The 22944-nt window shown below is 39.9% G+C and overlaps 1 protein-coding gene across 1 annotated transcript in view; it reads right to left on the bottom strand.

The window, feature by feature from the left end:
• The window catches only part of PPM1L (protein phosphatase, Mg2+/Mn2+ dependent 1L), a 296935-nt gene that overhangs the window by 76434 nt on the left and 197557 nt on the right, over positions 1–22944 (bottom strand). The window contains exon 2 of the mRNA XM_027583090.2: positions 21443–21617. Within this exon, the coding sequence (XP_027438891.1) occupies positions 21443–21617 (175 nt within the window). The remainder of the gene's footprint in view (positions 1–21442; positions 21618–22944) is intronic.

The raw sequence follows: 22944 nt of genomic DNA, 5'->3' as shown, positions 1-22944 counted from the left end.
TTGAGATAATCTGAACAGATTCCTTCCTTATAATACAATGTACTGTAAGGGAATGCCCATCATGAGGTTGTCCATGACAAAGGTGCTGTCTCCTGTTGCATCCCAAACTGCCAATTCTCATGGAACCTCAGGGTTCTTAGGATAGTCCCATGCAGTGGGGTAAAATTGGTCCTCTACTATAAAGCAGCACTAACTATGCCCAGAGTCTCCCACAGGAAACAGCATTTAAATTCCTTTAAGTTTCTTGCCCAAATCCTTGTTCCCATTGGAATTCAGATCCAGACGAGGAGTTAAGCAGAGGACAGAGGATACCTGTGATTGGAGGAGCAGCACTGTCCAAAGTGCCACCGAGGTCTCACTGTGATTGCCTGGATGATGAGCTAGGTAGGACCAAGGATTCTCTCAGCAGGAAGGTTTCATCCAAACTCAGCTTCCCATAGTATCTGGAGTTCCCTCCTGCAGCCAGATGGGCTACAACTTCCCATGGTCCAAGGTCTCCAGTGGCTGGGAAGCTGGTATTCCCAGACAACAAGTATAAAAAGCTGGCATCTAAATCTATATTGCTTGAGAAGTTTGGGTTCTATGACTGAGAAGCATCTCTCACCTTTGCTTATAGAGAGGGGAAAATAACATGTAGTTTTCCTTTATAACATAGATACTGTGACATGTCCAGTAGAGGGTCCTGGCCAGGGATACGTATCTCTGTGGAGTGCTGGATTGTGCGGAACCTAGACCTTCTCTTGCTAATGTTGGCCTTGTAAGTTCTCTCTTTCCTTAAGAAAACCTACCGAATATTCCAAGCTTTGAGAAATTTGCCTTAAGTTCTGGGATGTGCCAGGTGGTGAATCAGAGGGTATTCTTAGCATGACATCATCACATTCTCTCCATTGTCTTCAATGGACATATTAGGAACCAATTTTAAAAAGATATCCACTCCCTCCTCTTAGCCAAGCAAACAAAAAACAAATAAATAAATCCCATGCATGGAACCCCTGTACACTGCTTTACATGTATTATGTCATTTAATCTTAACAGCAATCCTATATTGTAAGTGCCATTCTTTATTAGCCCCATTTTACAGACGAGGAAACTATTAATTGGAAAAATTAAGTAATTATCCCAAAGTTATACAGCTGATAAACTGGTTGGGGCAGGATTTAAAGCCAGTTTGGGTCAAAGTAGGAAACCCTTATTCCAACGGTCTAACTAAACTTCGAAATCTTATCCAACAGATTACCATATAAGAGCCTAGTTACCACTATCAGATCTGCATAAATTTCTTCCCATAATGAGAAAAGTATCAAAACATATTTATCGGGCGCCTGGGTGGCTCAGTCAGTTAAGCGTCTGCCTTCAGCTCAGGTCATAATTCCAGGGTCCCAGGATCGAGTCCCATATCAGGCTCCTAGCTCGGCGGGGAGCCTGCTCCTCCCTCTGCCTGCCACTCCCCCTGCCTATGCTCTCTCTTGGTCTCTCACTCTCTCTGACAAATAAATTAAAAAAATCTTTAAAAAAAAAACCCACATATTTATCTAGGTAGTCTCGCCTTAAATGTCTCTGACTCCGATGCTCAGTCAGGTAAAAAGCTATTGCTTTTTGTCTTTAATTTTACTTTTAGGGATACACAAAAACTTTCCGAAGACATGTGGACATTGAGTTTTAATGGAATCAACTTCAGATCCCATTCCTCAGATTTTTTTTTTGTAACTTTGGTCTGCCTGAGATGGTTCTCCTTTCCCATCTTCCTTCCTATTTGCCCTCCTCTCACATTGCAAAAGAACAGTATTTCCCACATTCGTCAGAATCTTACAATGCAACATTGCCCAGAGTATAAAAACTTACTGGAGGTCAAAGGAAGAATTTGAAAGTGCATTTTTTCACCTGGTGGACATACCTAGGGCAAGGTGTCACCCAGATGATGATCTATCCATCCATCTTCCTCCCTCCGCCAACCCTCCTTTCTTTCCTTCTATGCATTCATCCATTCATCCATCATCTGGCTATCAATCTTAGAATGAGAATTCAGACAGAGAATGACTTTTATAGGGAATTGTTTTCCTGTCTTTACTTTGAGTTGAAAAATGAAAACAGGCATTTTCTGATCTAAATATGTGGCTCAAGATTTGGATTAAAATATTTAAAGCTCATATGTAATATACCCAGAGATTATATCCTTTGTAACTATTTAAACTTACGATGAAAGTCTTACATGTCGATTTATAAATGTGCAAGAGGACTCTATAGTTTTCAAAATTCTATCAGAAGACATTCAAACATTTTTATCTTTTTTAAAGGCATGGTTTTAAAATACTAATCAGTGCCTTTCCCTAGCTTCTGCTTCCCCAGCTAAATAGGCCTCTGCGGCAGGGTTCACACCTGTGTGATTCAGGACAAAATATCACTGCCCAGAATCTGGTTGCTACGGGCCTCCTATTCCTGCAACTCTGCTTTCTTCTAGAAACCTTAAGATCAACTACTGCTTAAACTATGATGCACTCGTTGCACCCTTTAGACTTTTGCCTGCCACCAACTCTCACTTTTGGATGGAGGGGGTGGCCGGCCATGCTGTGATTGGTTTTAGATCCTGGCCTGCCCTGAATAATCATCCTTTCTTCTGCCTGAGTCTTCATATCAGACATTTATGTTCCTTTGCTTGGGTTTTATGACCGAGTCTAAAATGTAATCAGAGTATATCTTTCCTACATTACTGTCAGAAATGATAATAACTGCCTATATAATTGCATTAAAAATCGCCTGTCTGATTCTGAAGTCATAGAGGAAGGAAAGAATCAGCCCTGACCAGAGGCAGATTTACTTGAAGCTAATGCAGTTTAAACTTGAGGGCCTATCCTTGCACAAGCCCTTTCTAAGGCCTGCCTCATATATTTTTGGAAAATCTGGAAAAGATATTTGAAGTAAGAAGTAATCAGATAAGACCACTGTCTGTTTTTACTCTGACAGCCCTTGGTTATATTTTCCCTGCATAGAGGGAGGTTAGATTAGCCTCCAGTGGGGAGCTAGCTAAGGGGCAACTGAGTTGAAGATATATCAAGTTTGAACATAGTGAAATATATTTATGTAGCTTGCACTTACTTTCACATATAGTTAAGGTTTTGCTAGCAAGTTTTCACAGGCCCACTGGGGGAAGAGCTAGGACTCAAATCAGAATTTGGCTGGCTCTTAGGCAAGTGATACTAATATTACACCATGCTGCTTTCATATGCTCGATGGTCCACCAACGGCTTTGCACTTCTTAAACTAAAGCACACCAGACAGTCTATCCTGAGGCACCTGCCAAATTTTGACACTTTGTTTCCCCCTTGCCTGCCTGGCTCCAGCACACCTTCCTAGTCCTGTTCCCCACTGCTGTCCTGCTTGTACACTCTACTGCACCCAAACTGGACACAATGCCTTTGCCAGATCATACCATTGCTCTCCTTTGACCTAAAATGGCCTCTCAGGGGCACCGGGTGGCTTAGTTGGTTAAGCGGCCGACTTGATTTTCAGCTCAGGTCATGACCTCAGGGTCATGAGATGAGCCCCATGTCTGGTTCCATACTCAGCGTGGAGTCTGCTTGGGATTCTTTCTCTCCCTCTGCCCCTCCCCTTGCTCCTGTGCTTGCTCCCTCTCTCTCTCTCAAAATAAAATAATAATAATAAAAAAATGGCCTCGCTCCATTACGTCTCAGTATGTTCTTACTGGTAATCTGACATTCAGTGAGGATAAATAAAACTCATAATGCACCATTACAACAAAGACAATAATAACCAATCACTTTATGAGTGTTATAAATTCAAGGAGTATTTATGATTAGCCACCGCATCAGAAAACTTCAAATGACCTAAAATCTTCCAGCTCATGCACATAAGAAACTTTGATAGAGGTTTTCCCAGGTTTGGCAGCAATTCTCAAAATTGACATGACATTTCCAATAACAAGTTGAAATGCCGAAGGAGACTTTCTAAAACATCAGTTAAAAAACAAAACAAAATAATTTTTAAAAACAAATTTTTTAAAAAACAAAACAAATTTTCTTCAACCATTCTAAAGGAGAGACTGCGTTATCTTCTTAGTCCCTATAGAGGAAATAATGTTACAAACGTATCATTATAGGAAGAGGTAAACAAAGAGTATGCCAAAAATGTGGGGAAAAATAAAGCATGTGTCAGACTACAGCCTATGTTTGGCAATCAATAAAAATATTATTATTTGAGGGGGCACCTGGATGGTGCAGTCAGTTAAGCATCTGACTCTTGGTTTCAGCTCAGGTTGTGATCTCAGGGTCGTGAGACTGAGCCAGACGTTGGGCTCCACACTGAGCATGGAATCCGCTTGAGATTCTCTCTCCCTCTCCCTTTGCCCCTCCCGCTCATGTTCTCTCTCTCAAATAAATAAACAAATATTTTAAAAATAAAAATAAAAAATGTTATTTTCTAGGTTCTGTAATATTTGGGTATTTGTTACCTCTTTAAATTTGCAATTTATTGTGATTTCTTTTCTCATTCTAAATAAATCTGCATTTTGTACCTACTTTTTATTCTTTTTTTCCTAAAGAGGGTTCTCCATATCATATAAGACTCAGGCCCCAGGAAATCTGGGCCTCTCCCTGTCCTGCCTGAGGAACCTGACAAACCAACAGAACATGGGCAGCCCCTGGGTTCTGTGGTCACTACCACTTTCTTCCTTATTCCCATGCCCTTTGACTGCTGTCCAACACCTACTGACAGACTTGTGGGACACAGGTGGAAGAACAAGTTAATGACCCAAATTTCAGAGGGCTCTCCATGAGTACACCACACTCCACTACTTCAAAGGAGCTGGAGCTTGACAATCTGATCTACCGTGAGGCTTTGGGACAAATGTGGACAAGGACAGTTTTATTGTCTACTAGGCAAGCGTGTGCTGATTTTTATAAATGGAATGCTTTTGACGATATAATACATCACTAAGAATTGTTCAATTTACCCTTAACTGTCAAAAGCTTTGAGATGCATTTATGGTTTTTTTGGGAGCCAGTTCGGGGTTCCCTGAGAACCTGTGCCATCAAGAAGGCATCGAAAATAAAATAAAAAATTATACATTAACAAAAAGTATACATTATAAATACTTAGAGAATATTTATTCCTTTAGAGTTTAGAGTGACTGTCCATGCATTTGAAAATTTGGTTTTTGGTGAGAGAACATGGTTAAGAAAGGGATGCGGGGGAACACATTCAAAGCATATATTCTTAGAGAGATACTTTAGTTGCTTTGCATAGCACATGGATTCAGATAGATGCAAACAATGAGACTTGTTCAACAAGTCATAAAAACACATCAGACACCTTCAAGGAAAATAAATCTCCAATGCTCCGAACACCCCAAATGTTAACTGAGAGAACTTCCCTAACTAAAGCTACTAGTAAATACTTGTTATCTCCACTTACCAGCAGGAGAAAAGAACATATTTTATTACACAGAACCAAGGGAAAACAAGCTTCCAATATGGCGATGAGAACAGTTTTAAGTGCTGGCTTTGGAGAATATAAAAAGTTACTACAAATTCACTTGAACCTCACAATAATACTATAATGGGACATTGCCCATACATCCATCCCCATTTTAATAAGGCCCTTTCAGGTACTTTAGTAAGGAAATTATCTGGGATGATGCCCTACTCTAGACTTGCTCTCCAAAATTGTCTGCTCTAAAGCAGCAGCTCTCAACCTTGGCTGTGCACTGGAATCACCTGGGGAGATTTAAAAAATACCGAGGCCTGGGTCTCACTGCTCAGAGATTCTGATTTAATTGGTCTGGGTGTAGTCGGGGCATAAACCCCCCCAAAATGATTCTAATATGCCACAGAGGTTGAGAACACCTGCTCTAAAGCAGTTCTCAACCTCAGCGCTATCAACATTTTGGGCCAGATAATTCTTTGCTGTGAGGGTTGTCCTGTACATTCCAGCTTATTTTACCAGCATCCTTGGCTTCTACCCACTAGATACCACTGATCCTTCCCCCTGACTCCTCCTCCTTAGTTGTGACACTAAAAATGCCTCCAGACATTGCCAAATGTCAGGAGATGGGGTAAATGTGTTAAAAATTGTCCCTGGTTGAAAACCACTGCTGTAGAGTATTATAGTAAACCAATTTTATCATTTTGGGCTGTTAGAAAACAATTCCAGACAAATATAAGCAGGGCAAAACAGAACCTCATCTGAGACTCTAGTAAGTAGGACCCAGTGGACACCAGTGAACAGTGCACGCTGATCGCCAAAGCACAAAATGCAACCGAGTACCCCCAAATGCTTAGAAATAGAGAAAATGCTGAGGAGGTCATAAATCCAGTACGACTTCAAAATAGCCATTTGAAAATTAATACAACTGCAGCTACTCAGGGATTTACAGATTAGAAGTGGACTTGACTGCATCTGTCATGTATGACCTCATTCCATTTTGTAAAGCTTTCATATTACAAAAAAAAAAAAAGAATAGAAAAGAAATCTGCTAAAATCTTGTCAACAGGCAACTATTTTTAGACAAGCTCATTTTCTTTGGTGGCTCTAGAATACTGATTTCCCCTACAGGGTAAGGTTTACAAGGAAGTACAGTCAACTGAAGAGGCTTGACGTTCTGACATTACAGCCAAAAGGGAAAATTAACATGCCTAATTGTACTCCGAGCACTCGACCTTCCTACATTTTATTTGCAAACGCAATTACACCAGGCCCATAACATTTCAGGTATGATTTTAAAACACATGTAGGCCTTCAGATAAGTAGGCAAATTTGGTTGAGTTTATTTCCTTCTATTTATGTGGGCCAATACTTTCCACAAGCTGACTCTAAGTGCAAAAATCAAATGCATCTCTAATTCGGTGAGGGCATTTTTGCTTTTCCTAGCTCTTTTAATGCTTACTCTCAGACTGAATCTCGTCTAGATCAGAAAGCAATTTTAAAAGAGTGGTAGGTAAAAAAATATGTGCACGCTTTCAAAAATAACACTTTTCTCAAAACATTTTTTAAAAATCTAGCCACAGGGGCACCTGGGTGGCTCAGTGGGCTTGGCGTTCAACTCTTGATTTCAGCTCAGGTCATGATCTCAGAGTCCTGAGATGGATCCCCCTGTGGGGCTCTACACTCAACAGGGAGTCTGCTTCAGATTCTCCTCTCCCTCTGCCCCTACCCCTGCCCATGTGTGCTCTCTCTCTCAAATACATAAATAAATCTTAAAAAAAAAAAAATCTAGTCACAATGAAGCAGTTTCTAGGAAATGGGGGAAAGTTACTTGTTAGTTCCATCCACATTCTTCTTGCACTAACACTGACACGATGAGAGACGCACTTGTTTACTGCTGCTTTCTCTAGGAGCAAAGAATCTGAGGTGGTAATTTGGTAGGGAACGAGAAGCCCACAAGCATGGGAAATTGTGGAATAGTAAAAAGTGGAAAAGACAGACAAGATATTCAGTGACTTCTTCCTTTTTGCCTCTTTACTTTTTCTCTACACAAAAGAAGAGGCAGCCAAGAAGCAATAAAGGAGAGGAAAGTTTACTGAGGGCAACCGCTGGGTCAAATGTAAAAATAATTTCTCTAGTTATTCTATTCATCTATTTTAAAAATGTAAAACAGAACAGGTCATCAAATTATTTAATAAATATAAAAAATTTAAACGTGATGAATTTTAGAACATAGCTAAAGGAAAGAAACAAAGAAAGAAAAATAAAGTCTGGGAATGAGGAAGGAGAGAGAGAGAGAGAGACAGAAACCACTACCAGCTACAGAGCAGCGCCTTCATCTTGAAGCAGTTAGGATGCTGCTGTGAATACAAAGCTGCAGTCTCACACCTGCAGACATACCTGAAGACTCTGGCCCAGATATTTGCCTCCACGCCAAATTCTCCTGTTGAAATCCTAATATGATAGTATCTGCAGGTGGGGCCTTTTGGGAAGTGATTAGGTCCCGAGGACAGCAACCTCTGGAATGGGCTTAGTACCCTTTTAAAAGAAGCCAGAGAGAGCTCCCTAGCCCCTTCCACTGTGTGAGGATGCAGTTAGGAGTCAGAAGTCTATGAGCAAGAGGAGGGCCCTTACCGGATCATGCTGACATCCTGATCTCAGACGCTAGAGTCTGCAGAACTGTGAGAAATAAATTTCTGTTGTTTATAAGCCACCTAAGTCTGTGGCATACGTTATAGCAGGCTGAAGGGACTAAGACACCGGGCATTGTGTCAAGAAGTTCTAGAAGGAAAGGTCCTTGTGAATGAGAGGAGTTAGAAGTTAATATTCAAAATATTTAACAACCAATACATTGATGGCATTGGCACTGGCCAAATGAAACACAAGCTGCAGTTGTGGGAAAGAACGCTAAGTCTAAACAGTCCTAAGACCATCCTAGTGCTGAACACTCCAGCTCTGGACTTAAGGGAAGCAGGATGAAGGTATGGATGAGAAAATGAGAGGATGGGTGATAATAGAGAAGGGACGCGAAGGAGTTGGCAGAATTAAGAGTAGATATTTTTACAACTCAAGACTGTGGTAGCTAACCTCTAAGATGCCCCCAGTGATCCCCACCTCCTGGTATTCATACCCTTCTGTGGTCCCCTCCCACACTGAGTGCGGATTGGTCTTTGTGACCAATTGCATATGGCAGAAATCATGGTATGTCACTTTCAGTATTAGGTTACAAAAGACTGCCGTTTCAATGTTGGGTACTCCCTTGCTCTCTCTTAGAGGGAAGCCACGTAACAAACAGCCTTATGGCGAAGCTATGGGGAAAGAACTGAGGCCCGTGCCAAGAGCCACATGAGTAAGCTGGAAAGCAGTACTTCCAGCCTCAGTCTTCAAAGATTGCTGCCCTGGCTGACAACTTGACTACAACTTCACAAGAGAAACAACCAGAATTCTGGATCTTCAGAAACTGTGTGAGGTGATAAAGAGTTATTGTTTAAAGCTGCAAAGTTTTGGAGTGATTTGTTATGCAGTAAGAGATAACTAATACACAGCATTAGGAAAAAGCAAAACCCAAAACAGAGTACCAGTACACTTGAGGAATTGCTCTTCCATTCAGGACAGCACAAGGAAGAAAGAGGAGGTTGACAGAGTCAGCATTTTGCTGGTTTCTGTTGTGTCCTGTGTGGGAAGTTAGCTTATGCACAGTAGCAGATAAGTAATCCTCTCTACCATGAAGGGGTTTGAAAAATGCCCCTGTATACCAAACTAAAAATATTCAAGTTAGGAAACAGCAAAGGTAATAACAAAAAGGCCATCACTGTTAGAGCAGCTACCCTATGTCTGTCATTTTCCATACATTATCTTTAATCCTCATAAAAAGCCCCATACGGCATGATATTATCATAAGGAATTATCTTGAAGCCAGTTTAGCTTCAAAGCCTAGGCTCTTTTCATTATGCTATACCTCCTTGCAAGAAAATCAGCAGAGGTTTGGCTCTAGTTCGGGAAAGAGAATCAGACTAAATGGTCAAGTAAAGCAGCAAGTCAGGTGACTTGTCAGACACAGGAAAATCAAACTTGGGTGAAGCAGAGGCAACCACCAGAAAGTAAGATCAGAAAATGGTGAATCCAATACAGATTCAAAGATTCAAAGGGACACATGCATCCCGATGTTCATAGCAGCACTATCAACAATAGCCAAACTATGGAAAGAGCCCAAGTGTCTATCAACAGATGAATGGATAAAGAAGATGTGGTATATATAGATACAATGGAATATTACTCAGTCATCAGAAAGAATGAAATCTCACTATTTGTAGTGACATGGATGGAACTAGTGGGTATTATGCTAAGTGAAATAAGTCAGTCAGAGAAAGACAAATACAATATGATTTCAGTCATACGTGGAATTTAAGAAACAAAACAGGTGAACATAGGGGAAGGGGGAAAAAGAGAGAAGGAAACAAACCATAAGAGATTCTTAACTATAGAGAACAAACCAAGGGTTGATGGAGGGAGGTGGGTGGGGGATGGGCTAAATGGGTGATGGGTATTAAGGAGGGCACCTGTTGTGATGAGCACTGGGTGTTATATGTAAGCGATGAATCACTAAATTCTACTCCTGAAACCAATGTTACACTATATGTTAACTGACAAGAATTTAAATAAAAATTTGAAACAAACAAACAAAAAAAGAAAATGCTGAATCCACATCAACTCACTGCCCATGAGTCCTGTTCTCTTTCAGGTGAACTTTTTTTTTTTTCCCCAATAAGGTTAGCTCTCACTGTACACTGGTACCAGTGCTGGTTAAGGGCATAAAGGCTTCCAAGAACCCTATGGTAGAAGCCCTGGAGCCCAGGTGTTCATTGGCAGGGTACTGAGTTGGTCTCACTACTGACCTTCTCTGACCTTGACATTGAGTTCCATGATGATGACCTTGTTGCTTAGTTCCTTTCTTGACTTATTCCAGGGATATACATGACAACTTAGGGGTGAAAAGCTTTACTGAAAACAAGCAGAATGCTTCCGGCCTTATTATATTCTATTTCCAGCATTGAAGACAAGGGGATGTATAGTTTTATTTATTTTTTTGAAAAATTAAAAAAAATAGAAAAGGCATGAACAAAGTTAAAAATTCGAACAATACAAGAGGATAAAAATTTAAGTCTCCTTCCCCAGCTTCTCCTCTCCAGAGTAACCACTGTTGTGAGTTATCTATGGAAGGTAATTAATTTTTACACAAGTGAAAAGTAGGATCTCACTGTGCCACTCAGGTTGAACAGCCCAGGTACTTGAATTCATTAGCCATAAAAATGAGGATTAGTCAATTATTCTGGTTTGAGCTGGGAAGACCCCAACTGTTACATCAAAAAAAATACCCTCTCCTTTTGTCTTCTGCTGTACGTAAGATTTTTCTATAAATCCATTTGAATACTCTCTGCATTGGATAGAGCCACATGCTATACTAGAGCTTTGAAAAACATGAATAATGTATCCTGGGCTTTTACAGATGGTTGTTGTGCAAGAAATGACAATAAGACAAACTCACATGTGTTTCCTATGAAGTTTTCTTTAAGATTTCATTTGTTGTGCTCATATGGGACATCTCCTACGTACCATTTTGCATCCTCTTGGTCCCACCTCTTAACCTGGCCACTGGTGCAGGGACCGGTTCAGCCCAGGTACAGCCTTGCCCTGAGCCATTTCTCACTTGCTTCCTTCCCAGGAGCTTCCCTGATGCCAAGGAGTGGGAAGCCTGCCACACTCAGCACTCAGGCACAGGTAAACCAGAAGTGCGGAGAAGTTCATGTCGGTGGTGCTACCGTTGACAAATGGAGAGTGGGACTAGTAGCTAAGTGCTTCCCCTTTCACCTCCTGGTGGATGGTTCTGGGATGCAGTTCATAAGCTTTCTTTGTAGGCATAAGCAGCAGTCACCCGCTGGGGAGGCCAACTCCATAATGAGTCCTCATATTAGCTTTCCCTCGTTTCTCCCTTCCCTTGCTTCCTTTTTCACTCCCAATGCCCTTCACTCCCATTCTTTGGGATTGCATTCCCAAATTAATTATCTTCACCAAGGCTTTTGTTCTAGGCTCTGCTTTAAGGGAACCCGGGCTGAGATAACGTTGTTCAATGTCCTGTTTACAAGGTGCCTTTTGAAAAAGCTCGAGTACCAGAAGAGACGTTGACCCCATTGAAAAACGTTTTTATTTCGTCTATCCTTCATGGTTAGTACATTTGCTGCCTTCTCTTTTTTGGCTTTGCTTTTCTATTTTTATTGGAACATCATTATTGTATGTGTGTATCTATTGATTGTATGTAAATCAAACTCTGAGGAAGCAAGTAGGATATAAATAACAAGAGTGCCATTTGTGTTACCTCCTTGAGCAAGAAGGACTGATATCAGAGGAACGGAAAGCCCAGACTCAGGTAAGGAAGAAGCCAGTTAAGGTGTCATTTTGAGGCAGGTCTCACTTAGAAGATGGATTTATAGAGACAACAGTCAACATTAGCAATAAATTCAAAGGGAAGGGGCTTCGAAGTTGACCATCCTCCCCATTTCTTAGACTCTAGGCGCTTAGCCAGAGCCTGGTACACAGTGGCTGTGTGTGTTGAACAGTGTTTGTCCCAGTGATCTCTCTGTGGTTGATTTACAGGTCCCTTGGACTGATTACAGAACGACAAGAGCACATTCTGGTGCCTCTAGAGGGGACGTACTGCAGAGATTCTTCATCACACTGGCCTCATCAGAAATGGCCTAAGCCACACAGCCTTGAGACAAGGACATTAACTAAAGAAAGAAACACAGAGAATTCCTCCGGGCAAGAGAGGGTGGCTAGAAAACAGTGCCTTTTAGAAGGCAATTTACCAAATGAAACTTCGGAATGTTTAGTAGCTCCCAAAGATTAAATTTAACATTCTTGCAAAATGACATTAAACAGCAGTCCAGCTGCCTATGATTACAGATCTTCCAAGTCTGAAAGTCAGCCAGAGGAGGCATTTTGCTTACATCTCACTACTGCAAATGGACAGTCATGGTACATTAGAAATTCTGGCCCTTTAAAAACTATCCTGTTTTTCCCTACAGACTGAAGGTTTTACAATTAACTTGGATCTCATTAAAATTTATTACAAGCATTCCAACGAAGTCTGTAGAATCTTGGTTACGAAATTCCAATAGTGCCGAGAGGAGGAGACACAGATAGTACCAGAGCCTGTCTCTGGCTGGCTGATGCAGTCTAAATTGTGACCACCTGGTACAATTATTTTCTTTGAAGTGTACACATTTTCTTCAGTCCCCGTAATCAAATACTACTTTCGAGCAGGTAATAACATTACTTCCCCTGTGGCAAACAATGACAACTTGATTAGAAAGATAAACACAGCTCCATTGAAATGTTTTAATCACTAGAGGTGGCACTTCCTGATTCTAAATCTCAGTGTTAGCTGGCAGTTTCCAGTATTCTCAGTAAAGTTCTTTAAAATTTAGAATTTTATTCTGCACACTACAAAACTTGGACCAATGTCTTTACAGAGTGGATATGAGGCTTTCTGTTAAAAATGCAATTAGAAGTGGGGGATGGTGATTTTTTAAAAAATAACTCCCCACCATATCGCTTTTACAAAATTCAGTCTGAATTATCTTTTCTTTAAATTTCGGAGATCTCATAAGAAAAGAGGCAATGCTGACAATATATTGATGTAAGCTAATTAATGTAAACTAATATTATCTGGAGAGCAACATTTAAAATGTGGAAGATGGGGGCGCCCGGGTGGCTCAGTCAGTTAAATGTCTGACTCTTGGTTTTGGCTCAGGTCATGATCTCAGGGTCATGAGATGGAGCCCTGGGTAGGGCTCCACGCTCAGCACGGAGTCTGCTTGAGATTCTCTCTCTGCCCCTTCCCTGACTTGCACACGCATGTGCACTCTCTCTCTCAAATAAACAAATAAATCTTTAAAAAAATAAAGTGTGGAAAGTGATGCTATGGCAGAGGGCAAGAATAGGTAGTGGCACATAGTCACAGGAGAAAAGAACAAATAAAGCATTAGTCACAATAAGCCTGCCTTTAAAAATGCAACTGACATTACGGTTAAGAGGCTTATGGAATCTCTTATGATTTTCTGATTTAAGAACATTTCCTCCTCCCAAACCTAATTCCTTCCTCCTCTACACATTTACGGTCCTCCCAGCACACCCTCTACAGCACCAATTGCACTGTCCTCTAGCTCTATGTTTCTACCGCTGTCTGCGCGCGTGCACGCGCACACACACACACACACACACACACACACACACACACACCTGCAAGTGAAGGACCACATGGTCATCTGGGCATTCCCAGTGGAGGCACCATGCCTGGCTCGAAGGTGCTCAATATTTACAGGCTGAATACATGAATAAACCAATGAATGTCAAATGAACTAAAGACAGAATCACACAATGGTAAAGCTGACAGCAACTGAAGAAGATACCTAATGCAATGTCCTTTTTAGCAGTGGAAGAAAGCAAGCAGAGAGAGGGGCAATGTCCCGTCATGGACATGGAGACCAGCCCCAGGGCTCATGGATCACCTTTTTGGATACTTTCCAACAGCTATGCCTAGAGTTTTCTAGTTTGTAGATGGCAAAGTCACTTTGTTACTACTCCCTGACCCTTATCTTTTGGCTTTTGAAATCCATGATAAAAAGGGGAAATGGAAGAATTTTAACTGAAATTCAAATTAGCATGGTTTAAAAGATTGTTATCGTTGGCCAAGAGTTCTCAGTTTATAAGTGGATTCTGACTCCCTATTTTAGTCTTCTGCTCCCATTGTTACATGACTAATAATTGGCTGCATTACAAAAGTCCTCATTATGTTTTTGTTAATAGTACTACCATTCTCATCTTTCACAGACCTCCAAATTCAGGGATTCTATATGGTGATAAGAACTGAAACGTGGATAAAAAAGGGAGGCACCATGCTGGAAATATTAAAAGGTTATGTGAATGGTAACTATGGCATATCCACTCAATAGGTTATTATGCAACCATTACCGATTACTTTTCTGAGTAGTTTATAAGAGCATAGAGAAATATGACTACATTTCAGTCTTAAATGAAATATATATAATTGGGCATGAAGAACTAAAACCCAACAGAGAAAAATGAGTAAAAGTAATTATACTAAAGATGGTGGTTACGTTTAAGTGGTAGAATTAGAGATTATCTTTTCTATTTTGCCATTTTAGAAAATGTCCTAAAATGTATTTCTATTACTCTTATAATGGAAAAATAAAAGATTTAATTTTTTACAGAAATTCAGAAATTGGGGGGCACCCGGGTGGCTCAGTCGGTTAAGCATCTGACTCTTGATCTCAGCTCAGGTCTTGATCTCAGGGTCATGAGCTCAAGCCCAGTGTTGGGCTCCACAGAGCCTACTTAAAAAAAAAAAAGAAGTTCAGAAGTTGGTGTCAGAGGTCGCACAATGAATACTGAATTTCCCTTAATAAGTTTCTTTTGGGTCCCTGTTTTTCCCTTTTTTCCAAATCCTGTCACCAAGGCTCTGGCAAAAGTATCTTTTGAGCCCAGAAATGAAGTCCTGATTGAAGATATAATGTAAGGAAACCTTAGTGCTACTCCTTCCCTCAGGACATGTTTGAGAAACATACTGAGAAATTCACTCTATTTATTGGAGTGAAGAACTTCCTGCACATGCCTTTTACTGCATTTCTTATGTTCTCAGAAAACCTGAAAGGGCCCTAAATAATTCACAGTCTCTTTCCTGGGTTTGGTTTCCCCTTGGGTGTTCAATTTTTTCCCCATGACAGTAAATGGCTTTCCTTTTGAGATCACGGATTACTCTGACAATAATGGCTCAATTAAATCGTAGGTGTAACTTCTAGGTACCGTCTATTTTAAGAAGAATAAAATAAGCTCAATAGGAGGTAACCCTCCGGCTACTTCCTAAACTGCTCAGAGCACATTCTCCACCCTTTTTAAAAGCTATTTATCCAAAACGTCCATCATAGTACTTGGTGTCTTCATGACAGGTAGCTTTGCTTGGTTGGGTACAGCTCCCGGGAACTTCTAATGCAGAGCTGCATCAGGGAATCACAAAGCCAAGGCTGAAAAATTCATTGTATGTGATTGCCTGACACTTGTAAGTGGATCTACAGGTCCCTAGGTTTAACTGATGCCCGAATGAACACAATAAACAGCCAGCTGAGTTCTCTCCTTCCCTCATCTGCACTATCTGGTTCACGTTCTACTTATAAGTGCTCTTTCTACAAGGTGGAAACATACGCTCGTCGGAAAGCTATATGGGTTTTGAGTAAACTGTCAGAACAGAAATAAAATCCTTACTGGTCTTAGGTTTAACTCTGAGAAGAAGCTCTGATCAGTAACTTAGGCAACTGTGTCCGAGGCCTGCAGCAAGATGGCATGACTGGGCAGGCCGCCCACTACAGGTACACTTGGCTGTTCCCCAAAGGAGGTGGGCAGCTCTTTACTCCTGTTTTTCATGCCTTAGGGTTCCTGAGTGTGAGGTAGAGAATATCACTCTCAAATAACTGGGCCTACTCTCCTCAAATACAAGGCATTACAAGCCATACTATTTTATCCTTAACAAGAGAATATGTAGGTTATTTATTCATGCCCAAACTAAAAAAACAAAACAAACAAAACCTTAAAAACAACTTGAGATTATTTAGAGAAATATGAATAATATACCAGCATAAAAATAAATAAGAGGAAAGATTCCCTCTCCTGCGATTTCAGCCCTTCAACTTTTGCCCACTATGACAAATTAAGAAAATTTATGTTAATCATGTTCTGTGAGACAGTGTGAAATGCTATTTTGATCTCTTCTCAAATCATGTCACTGTTTTCTTTGAAAATGTCTGTATGTTAAGCCCAACCTACTGAAATGTGTATGAACCTGTACTTCAATTCAAATAAAAACATTAATAGATCAAATGCAAAATACACCCCAATTCTTACTCTGAATTTTGCTTAGTATTAATAAATGCTAATAAAAATACCTACGCTGTCTTAATGAGGATCCATGAATGATGGCTCAGAACCTCTCCTTCCAAAATCTAGTTTTGCTTGACTCTTATAGTCTCATTCCCCATCCCACTAACAAAAGTATGTCTAGGCATTTTCATGTGCAGATGCCAGGAAAGCTGAGAATGGTTTTTTTAGTCACATATTTTGTACAGATCACACAGGTTGTGTGAGAAAAGAGAAAGACAGTAGAGCAAGCAGAAGGTTCAAGATGAAGCTAAATACAACCTTGGAGAAACTATGGCAACCTGACTTTTCCAGTGTCAAGAGACCAGTTACAGTTTTAGAAATGGAAGACTTCTACGAGATCCTGTCCAAGCCTTTTATTTAAAGATTTATTTATTTATTTAAGATTTATTTATTCACTTGAGAGAGAGAGAGAGAAAGAGTGTGAGCATGGGGAGGGGCAGAGGAAGAGGGAGAGAGAAACTTGAGCAGACTCCTCACGGAGCATGCAGAGTGTAATGCAGGGCTTGATCTCACGACCCTGAGATCATGACCTGAGCCAAAACCGAGTCAGACATTTAACCAACTGCACCACCCAGGAGCCCCTGTGCCTTTGATTTACGGGAAAATGGGCCTTAGGGAGGTTTGGTGACTCACTCAAGATCATACATCTGGTTGGCAGTAGAGTTAGAATATAGTCTGGGTCTTTTGGTTCCAGGTACTCTTTCAATTATGCCACAAAACATCTTTATTCCTGTCAAAACTTAAAAATAAACCACTTTCTGAACTGGTTTACACAATTCCTATTTTTATATACAAAATATAATTAACATTCTCTGTGAATTAAGGTCACTACTATGAAGATCAACAATGTTAATTCTATAATATAGTGTATGAATGCTGATTTTGCAGAGTATAGTACAATGCTGGGAGTATGGCAACTGTTTTTATGGATTTCTGTGGATTTACTCTACTTGTATTCCTCACTGCCCTCAGTGTCTCTGCTCCAATTATCATCCCTTTCCCCCACCTTCTAATTCTAATTGTATTTTTTTAAAGATTTTATTTATTTTTGACAGAGAGAGACACAGCGAGAGAAGGAACACAAGCAGGGAGAGTGGGAGAGAGAGAAGCCGGCTTCCCGCTGAGCAGGGAGCCTGATGCGGGGCTCAATCCCAGGAACCTGGGATCACGACCTGAGCCGAAGGCAGACGCTTAACAACTGAGCCACCTAGGTGCCCCTTAATTCTAATTTTAAACTCATGTTTTCTAAAGTCTATTCTCTAGAGTAATATGAAATGAAGAACAAATGCCCACCATATTCACTGCAGCATTATTCATTATAGCAAAAGCAAAAACAAAAACCATAAATGTTCAACATAGAAGAATGTTTAGTGACTAGTATTTTCAAGAACAGAATATTGTGCAGCCATTAAAATTATTTTCACATAAAGAGGTTTGATAATGAGGAAGCACTGATGTACTAATGTTAAGTGAAGAAAGCAGAATATAAAACTGCAGAATATCAACCATATTGCAAAAATGCTTTGATCAGAAATACACAAAAATGTTTACAATGGTAGGATTATTTATAATTACTATTCTCTTATATCATTCTACTTATCTCTATTTCTGCAATAAAAATGTAACACTCAAAGTCAGAAAAAGAATTTTAAAAAAGAAAATAATTGCATTGGAAAAATATAACCTAACTGATGAGAACAATATAAAATAAAAATATATAGATTCTAGGTGAGAATCTAAAGCCTCTGTTGTACGGGTTTGCCCAAGAATTCAGCAACATGGTATAGTTGCAGGTGGCGTTTCCTTACTTCCCATTTCTTTACTAAATTTCAGGTTTGTCAGGTTGCTGGATATTTGAACTGTGGATGAGTAAAGCATTAAGGTCTGTATACTTAGAGGAAAAGAGAGAACACTGAGAAGAAAAGACCAAGAAAGAGGAGGGAGGGAGAAAATGTTCTAAGCCAATGCTTTCAGACAAGCGTCTAAGGATTTTTTTCATTAATTGGTTTTAAGAAGTTTAGAAGCCACAGATGGTGGCAACTGTCATTAAGTCACTCAGACTGATTTATCAGTGGATGAGCATTAAAGACAAATTAACCCCTCTAGAGATCAGGCTAGTGTCCAATTAACAATTAACTACTTCTTCGAACCAGGAGAGCTGAATTAAGAATGCGAGAACATCAGAGCCAGGACAGCATGAGAAGCTAAGCAGTTGAAGCAGATGAGTGTCTTAGTGTAGGATGTTTATAACTGAAGGTACTGGATATATATATAGATAGATAGATAAATAGATAGTTTTTTCCCCAATTTTCTATCCCAATTCTTTTGTAATATGATGAAATATTTTTCTGTTAAATAGCAATATCTTTTTTGTATTTTCTCTTCTTTCTTTAAATGAAATCTTTAGTATATGGGTAATGGAGGAGGAGGCAGTGACCTTTTGATCTGACAACACGCAGTGACACTCATTTATTCATATACATATACTCAGCCCCCATAAAATGTGTCACCTCATGCAGGAATGACCAAGGGCAAACTGAGCCCAGAGTAGGTGATTTAACAAATAGATGTTGCTTGACTTCTCAAAGCTTCTGAAGATCATTTTTCAAAATTTCATTTTTTAAAGACTTCCCTCTGCCTTCACGAACATTATATGCCAAGAAAAACTCTTAAGAGTATTTTAAACTGGTCTGAGGGACAGACAAGATCCAAATCTGTTCTCATTCAACATTAGTAGCATTTGCAATATGATTTCTAAGGACTTCTCCAAACATGCTATGTTTTATTATAGTAACCCTGTGAGATATTACTAGCCCAACGTCATAGATGCAGAAACAGAGGCTCTAACAGATTAATTTGCTAAAGATCATACCAATATTAAGGTAGAGGGAAAAGTCCCCCAATTTAGATCTCTGGCTCCCAAGCCTGTATTCTTTCCACTGCTTCACACCGCAGGCTTTACTGATAACTTCCATGCCAAAGTATTTGCCCCTAAAGTCCACATACAGGGGTACCTCAGCAGATTAGTAGCTGCTTAACAACAGTGAAGGTGAGTGAAAAATTATTCCCAAAGAAGTTAAAATTGAGTGGGAGGAGGTTGAGTCTGATGTTCATTGCCACCTTGGTCTCCACTTGGGCCCCTTCATCCACACAGACTGTGTCTCTCTTCTCTTCATAAAACCATGTTCATCATTTGTCCTTCATGGTTTAAATGAATGCTGGCCCCAAAAGAATTCCATTAAAAATCTGAGCCACTTTCACTATTCCTTTACTCCACATCCCTCAGCTTAACTCTGATAGCGTGTAGCTATTACAGAGTGTTCCTATTCCCCAATTCCTCAGGAATTTTTCTCCAGAAGCCGTACACAGATGTGTGAGCTCCCCAGCTAGACTTTAAGCAAGATCTATGTTTTCTACATCTCAGATTCCTCCCTACCTTTTCAACACTCTTCCCCGTATCTCCCAACTGCCTAGGATTAACAAATGCCTTCTGAGGGAATGAGAACCTGCATGAGTATGGGGAAAGCCCAACTGGATTAGTCAGTAGGAGGCTGGAGTCCCAGCTCTACATCTAAGTGTGTGATTTCAGGCAAGTCTATGGGTTCCGGTTTTCTCAACATAAAATGGTTGTGGGAACATGAAGTGGGTGGACTACATGAGATCTATGATCTCTAAGATTCTATGAATATTTATATTATTTTGATTGGGTTGATCACAGCCTTACTTTATTTCATTAGGGATGAGAGAGGAGATAAATGTGAATTCCAAAGAAAAGAATGTTAAAAACAAGACAAATACAGAGATCAAATAACTAGCCCCCTAACAGGCAGAAGAAAGCCAATGTGTCTGGAAAATTAATAAGCAAAAGAGAATAAGAAGGAGTAGAGATGCCTTGGGCTAGAAGTGTGAATCCTGTCTGACAGGGATGTAAAGGGCTTGGAGGGTGGAATGTAAATGGGAGCAGATCAGTAACTAGAAAATTGCTATAGTGGTTAGGCATATGTAGCGTGATGTTTGCTTTTTAAATCTGCTCTTCCGTTTGCTCTTCAAGCTTGAAATCAAATGTTAAGAATGTCAGCACAGAGAATGCTGAGATCAGGAGGAAGAAAATAAAATGTAAACTAACTTCTTTGTGAAACTAAAGACAGAAGTTCCTGGTATTAAAATGAGGATTAATATTACCAACGTTTGACCATTAGCAGCCTATTTTCCTATATTTTCCTCCATTTGGGAGGAGGAAGGGGTAAGTAATGACAATTTTAATCAGAATATTTCTCTTAAGTTTAATTTTATTAAGGATTTTTAAATTCCAAGTAATACTGTACTGGTTTCACTAAAATTGGGTTTTAGCTGACAGACCTTGTAATAGATTAAAATGGTGTTATAGGAGGTCTGCCCATGCCTTGATTAAGAAACTCCCTTAGATGGGATGAATTTATGGCAGGGAGTGAGCCAAAGTCACCAGAGGGGTATTAAGGATGAGAATTTATCTGAGGAGCTAAAGGAAAAGAAAGTCAAGCCTTGAAACTTCAAGGAAAAAAAATGGTACCTCTTCAGAAAAGAAAATCTCTGAAATTAAAAAAATAATACTTGAAGCAAGTAACAATCCTGGGATTATTGGATGTAAAAGTTTTTAGTTGGTATCTAAAACTGAAGTGACACTTTCAAAGATTAAATCAATAAGAGTACATGGTTCATAAAAGGCCAGAAAAATTCCATTAAAAAAAAAGCGAAAATTTTAAAGGGATTTGATTTAAGAGCCATTTTTAGAAGTCTCTTGATGAAATTTTTGATAGTAAAACTGCAGAGAAGAAACTTACTGTTAATCCATGTTATATAACTTTGAATCCAGTCTGCCCTTCATCTTCTACCTCAGAAAAGGGCTTAAATTTGACCAAAGTCTATAAAGACATTTCTGTGGGAGCAAAAGTCTGTGTCTGTGTGTGTGTGTGTGTGTGTGTGTGTGTGTGTGTGTGTGTGTTAAAGACAAACATACCTGCTTCATCATAGGATACAGTCAATTTTTCTAGCATTTCTCGGTCAATTGACAGAATCTGCTGTTCAAGGATGGTCTGGTAAGACAGAACACTATTTTCTTTGTCCTTCTCGTAGTCCTGAAGATGCTGTTTAAGGGCCTCTGGGAGTCTCGATTTTACATATTCAGCTGCAGTCTGCAGTTAAAACAGGTAGAGAACCCCATTAATATTTCTCATCTTAGGCTTTTCACTTCCCCATGAAACCAACCCTTTAGACAAGCATATCCTTGTCATCATCAGTATTGGATTCCACTCTACCAAGTACAACGAATCTTCAAATAGAGAGACTCACAGACCTGTAGGAATTTTTTTTTAAGATTTTTATTTATTTTATTTATTTATTTTATTAATTTGACAGAGAGAGACACAGAGAGAGAGGGAACACAAGCAGGGGGAGTGGGAGAGGGAAAAGCAGGCTTCCCGCTGAGCAGGGAGCCCGATGCGGGGCTCGATCCCAGGACCCTGGGACCATGACCCGAGCTGAAGGCAAATGTTTAACCGACTGAGCCACCCAGGCGCCCCCCTGTAGAAATTTTCTACCAGGTTTAAAGGTATGAAAGATGATGGGGGATTTGGTTTGGCATAGAAAGAGTTAATATTCAGCGTTTCAACTATTCCACTGAACTCTGAAGGCCCCGTGATGGTGATTTTACTGGACATAAATCTGACTTGCCCTTGTCTAGAATGCAGAAGCTAGTCACTCATCCCAGCAGTGAGCCCACCTAAGTTATGGCATCCACATCTTTGCTTTGATGTTCTGTGCTCATTAACGCTTCCACGGGAACTCTTGTGAAGTGAATAGAAAGGAGAGTCCTCTGTTGGGGCTGATAATGGAATAATGGGATAAACAGAGAATGAAGAGATCTAAAACAAGGATGCCCCTTAACCTGAAAAAAGAACTGTTCACCAATGTCTTGGCCTTTTATATATATGTATCTTACATATATATAGAATTCTTAACTTGTTTTTTCTCTGCTACACAATCCGCCCAAAGCACTCCTAATTAATAACCTCTGAAATTACATGCAGTGATTTTTCAACCAGGTAAGCATGCTTCCATTTGAGGTAGGAAGAAGGCATGTGTACTTTGAAAAAGACCTCCCCAAAGATTCTGATAGGCTCTGCTGCTGGGCTGGGAGAAAACATACTCTTCTCCCTCCCAGTTGAGAATCACAGTTGAAAGTTAAACAGAACTTTAAGAGAGAAATTAAGTGACAGAGAGGCATGTGTGAATCAGGGGAATTCTGAAATTCTTAAAACATCTCTCTTAGGAACGCCAAGAGTTTGGCATCTCCTTGCAGACCAGTACTGCATCATACGCATAGGGTTTAAAGTTGATAAAATAAAGGCATACGTATATTGTTTAAAATTATACTCACAACTACTTGAAAATGTAAATAAAAGAAACTGTGAAAAAGGACTGTCTCTGAAATGTGCCTAGAAGACCCATCCACATAGTTTA

This window comes from Zalophus californianus, chromosome 1, assembly GCF_009762305.2.
Source record: "Zalophus californianus isolate mZalCal1 chromosome 1, mZalCal1.pri.v2, whole genome shotgun sequence".
NCBI lineage: Eukaryota > Metazoa > Chordata > Mammalia > Carnivora > Otariidae > Zalophus > Zalophus californianus.
The sequence above is the reverse complement of the archived record's forward strand: the minus strand, read 5'-3'. Positions and strand labels throughout refer to the sequence as shown.